Source organism: Camelina sativa, chromosome 14, assembly GCF_000633955.1.
Source record: "Camelina sativa cultivar DH55 chromosome 14, Cs, whole genome shotgun sequence".
In the NCBI taxonomy this organism is placed as follows: domain Eukaryota; kingdom Viridiplantae; phylum Streptophyta; class Magnoliopsida; order Brassicales; family Brassicaceae; genus Camelina; species Camelina sativa.
The window spans coordinates 22,656,798-22,661,440 of NC_025698.1; the positions used below are offsets into that span (position 1 = coordinate 22,656,798).

The 4,643-nt window shown below is 39.4% G+C and overlaps 1 protein-coding gene across 1 annotated transcript in view; it reads right to left on the minus strand.

Moving 5' to 3' along the window:
• The window catches only part of LOC104742202 (probable serine/threonine protein kinase IRE4), an 8,130-nt gene continuing 5,627 nt past the window's right edge, over window positions 2,141-4,643 (minus strand). The window contains exons 10-17 of the mRNA XM_010463172.2: window positions 4,385-4,577; window positions 4,213-4,298; window positions 3,679-3,767; window positions 3,364-3,415; window positions 3,193-3,249; window positions 2,829-2,957; window positions 2,657-2,731; window positions 2,141-2,516 (exon numbers count right to left, since the gene is read on the minus strand). Coding sequence (XP_010461474.1) covers window positions 2,418-2,516; window positions 2,657-2,731; window positions 2,829-2,957; window positions 3,193-3,249; window positions 3,364-3,415; window positions 3,679-3,767; window positions 4,213-4,298; window positions 4,385-4,577 — 780 coding nt within the window. The 3' untranslated portion in view covers window positions 2,141-2,417. The remainder of the gene's footprint in view (window positions 2,517-2,656; window positions 2,732-2,828; window positions 2,958-3,192; window positions 3,250-3,363; window positions 3,416-3,678; window positions 3,768-4,212; window positions 4,299-4,384; window positions 4,578-4,643) is intronic.

A 4,643-nucleotide genomic window follows, 5' to 3' on the forward strand; every position in this document is an offset into this window, starting at 1 on the left:
CAAAACGTTTCAACTCTTGGGCTGTGAAGAAACTCTCCTTTGCTGGAAGATTGCAGCTGATAAGATCTGTTATCTACTCCACCATCACCTTTTGGGCGTCAGTATTCTTACTTCCTAACCAGTGTCTTGAGGAGATTGAGCAAATGTGTAATGGATTCCTCTGGAGGGGAGCTCCGAATTCATCCCGTGGTGCAAGAATTAGTTGGGAATCAGTATGTACTCCTAAGGATTGTGGTGGTCTTGGTCTAAGGAGACTTAATGCCTGGAACAAGGTTCTAGGTTTGAAACTGATTTGGCTAATTTTTACAGCAGGAGGATCTCTATGGGTGTCATGGGTTCGTAGACACTTAATTGGCTCTGCCTGTTTTTGGGACTTGAATTCTAGTGTTGCCGGAAGTTGGATTTGGAGGAATATATGCAAGTTAAGACCTCTGGCTAGACCCTTTATTTTCTGTGAAATAGGCTCTGGGATTACTTGTAAGTTTTGGAAAGATAATTGGACTGGTTTGGGTCCCCTTATTGATATAACTGGAGATTTGGGGCCAAGAACTTCGGGTTTGCCAATCACAGCAGTCGTTGCTGATGCAGTACGCAATGGACAGTGGTGGATTTCGACAAGCAGGAGTAGAAGTCCTATTATCCAATGCTTGCGGCAGTGCTTGCCGGAGTCTTCTTTGGTGGATTCCTCAGCGATTGATGATAGATTTCTCTGGAAAGTTGGGAACTCATTGCCAACACCAAAATTCTCAGCTTCTGCTACATGGCATTATTTACACCCTTCAAGTCAACAGGTTGATTGGCATCAAGGTGTTTGGTTTAAAGGTAGAATTCCTAAGCATGCCTTTATCACTTGGGTTGTGGCCAGGAATCGTCTTCATACAAGGGATAGGCTGCACCGGTGGGGCCTCCCTGTTCCTACTGATTGTCTTCTTTGTAATGGTGCAGTTGAATCACATCAACATTTGTTTTTCGATTGCCCCTACTCTAGCGACATTTGGTCCTTCTTCACATCTCGAGCTAATGTCTCCCCTCCACCTTTGTTGGAGGCCAGCATTAGATGGATTAAGGACTCTTGTAGTAATGGAAATGTGGCCATCATTTTAAAGTTAGCTTATCAGGCTTCTATCTATGCCATTTGGAAAGAAAGAAACTGTAGGCTTCATACTCAGATTGCTAGGCCTCACAGTGCTGTGATCCTCGACATCCAAAACACCATTCGTCTCAGGTTGGATCCTTTGTCTAGAGCTCAAAGAGTGGATTCTCCTTCTCTGTCCTATTTGGTTACTTGGTTTGGTCTGTTTCAACCGTAACGTTCAGGTTTGCTCTCTCAGCTTTTGTAACAAGAAAGGTTTGTTCTTCTGGTTTGGTAATTGGTCCTGTAAGACCTTTGGGTTTGTAATGTTACTTTAATGGAAAAAAAAAAAAAAAAAAAAAAAGTAATAATCTGTTTGGAGCAGGTTTGGATATTAGATCTATCATATAGGGTTATGTATTTATCCGAACGTCGGGACCGGAACGTGAGTGTTCGAAGAAGATGATTTTCTCACCGATTGTAACCTCTACTCTTGATGTTAAGATCAAAACGGTCTGATCTTAATAAGACTTGAAATGAACTGATTCAAGGGCTTGGTGGAAGGATTGGATGGATTGTAACCGGTTGAGGAGCTTTCTTCAAAGGCGTAACCCGCTAATGAAGGAAGAACTCACGAACCTCACTCTCTAAGGGGAAACCACGTCCACGAAGAGAATAAGACCACAAAGCTTTTGGCAGAACAACAGAATACTTCATATTGATTGATAAATTGCGTTAATTGAAAGTTATCTATCACAGGCTCTTGACAAATACCTCCAACGGTCAAAATAACTTAAAAGGAATAGATTCAATAAAAATAACTATGTAAAACGTGATAGATTGCTTGATGATGATGAACTAGCGATTTCCACATCCAACTCTAATGCTGAGCATGTGCGCCCCGAACATGTCTTTCTAAAAATTTTCTCAAAGTTTAATTTGATATTGCCAAATATCTGAAACCGGCATTTTCTCATTGACAGTCACCTTGGTGGGATGGAGGCAAGCTTGGTACTGTGAAGACTTCTTTCGAGAGTAAGATTTACGGAAGTAGGAGGATTCCCATAATTCAGTAACCAAAGCTCTCTCTCTTATTTCCATCAGCCTCAATACACACAATCTTATATACAGGTGTATGTGTGTGTGTGTGTTGCCACGCAATAAATATTGGGATTTGCATTTGAAATAGTTCCAAATGAACTTATGACAAAACTGAACAATAATTACCCGAAGACCTTAAGGTAACAATTTCAGCATAGTAGCAGCAGCAGCTACAACGGTCAAAGCAGGCGCAAACCAGACCAAACCGCGGACTAATGCTAGCTTTGACGGTTGTAGCAAAGCTCTACGTTCCATGGCTTTTAAAGGGTGAGTCTCCTCCTCCTTTAGCTGGATCCTTTTGCAATAGCACATCATGGTTTATCGAAGCCAATTGTGACAAATTCTGCATCATAACATTCTGTTTTAATAACAATAGCTTATACTTTGATGATTATTATCCCAATGCAGAACTACCCAACAACTTCAATCAACTACACTGGGATTCATATTTTGAAAAATAAAAGGTGGACACTGCGATTTTACCTTAAAAGAAAAGTTAATGAGCGAGAGATAATAAGGTGGAGAATCAAACTTCTCCAAGTTGGTGCATTCATCCAACTAAGAGAATACAAAACCAAGGACAAACAGATTATAATAGATCCTCGATGATAGGAAGTACCTATAGGAAAAAGGATGTGAGTTTCTAAATGCCTACCTCGTCTCCTGAATCTGGAAATGACCCGCTGTTGTTGTCAGTTTCACTATCACTGCCACTGTTTTCACAGAAGCGTGATACGAAATAGCTTGTGTCCGCTATACTCTCAGGCTGCGGTACAAAAGCAGCCTGCCAAAAAGCAAGAAAAGGAAAAGCAACTAAGATTTAAAGAATATTCTGTCCTTCATTCATAATATGCATTGACGAATACATAATAACGCAAAGCCTATTTCGATCAAGTTGCTTCTGCTTTACTTTTTTATATTTTCTTTCTTTATATGGCAACTAACATTTCTTTATTAGCATTATTTGTTTATCAAATATTTCTTGCATTCAAAAAAGAGATGCAGAGTCGAGTTCTCACCTTTTGCAATGCAAGATTTTCCCAGTCAACTCCTCGAAAGAAGGGATGTGACTTTACCTGAAAACGAGAACAGAGCTGTTACTGAGAGTTTAGTTATGACAACAACATCAGCATCCTTCAGTTCTAGCATGCATCTAGAAGGTCAAATATCATAGGGGAAAGTGATGGAACCTCTGCAGCCCCATTTGCCCCCAGTCGCTTTTCCGGCTCATGGACAAGAAGCCTATTATGGAAAGAAAGTGAATCTATATGAATACGGGAGAAACCAGTTAAACGTCAAACTTGTACAGTCATTATATACTTATGTCGAACTAAGTTCCCCAATGTAATATGGACCAGCAAAAAGCATTCAAATTAGCTGATGTTGTAGGTAACCAACATGAAGAAACTAGGATTGATGTTAATTTCTTGACTGGAATGAGACACATAAATAGAACTGGAAATAATAGGAAGATGGGAACAGGTTTGAGAATCCTCAAAACAGACCTGTTAATCAAATTCTGAGCTTCATATGACATTTCACCAGGTACATCTGGCCAGGGCATTTTTCCGTTCAGGATGTTGTCAAATATTATCTGTATAGTACAATTAAAAAGGTGAGTCGGTGTGAATTTTACACTAACTGAAAACTAGATTTGTGTATAGAATCCATCACACTGTAACCGATCATAAATGAATCATTCAAAGAATCCTTTGCTAAGAAGACAAAGCTACTACGGTTTAATCAGATATATACATATAAAATCCTCAGTGTTATTCTGAAAGGGGAATGAAGCAATCAAGTTCCAAAAATGGCAAACCCACAATCGCATATATACCAAAAATACTGATTAGATTTATGTGATTAATTGTTTAAGATGCCTAACGAACATTGGACTACAGTAATCAAAACATATGATTATGATACCACCAAGTTTTTATGACTTTGGAACTTGCTGGCAGCTCCAGACCTAGATTCTATTCTTAGTCAGGAAAAAACCATGCTTGAAATTCCAGCAGTAAATTAAAATATGTAGGTACCTCTGGGCGGGCTGCTGTAAAAGGTGGAATTCCAGTTATCAATTCGAACAAGACGATTCCAACAGACCACCAATCCGAAGCATAACCTGCACGCTCAAGACGTTGAATTTAATTTCCTAGTGATTCACAAAAGCTTAAGAATCTACGATTTAGATTAAGGTTGTATCCAAACCATGTTCAGTTCCAAGAAGAATCTCTGGCGCCAAGTAGTCAGGTGTCCCAACAGCTGAATTCCGAATTCTTTCTTCTTCTTGGTTCTTCTGGAAATGATGAGAACTTATTCTTGGAGATACATCTGACCCATGGCCAGATAAATCAATTGTGTTGTTTATAAGACCAATCTTTGAAAGCCCAAAGTCTGTTAGCTGGTAACAAAAATAATAATAAGTTAGGTTGTAAAACAAAGTACTTCAACAACCGAAAGGGAAAAC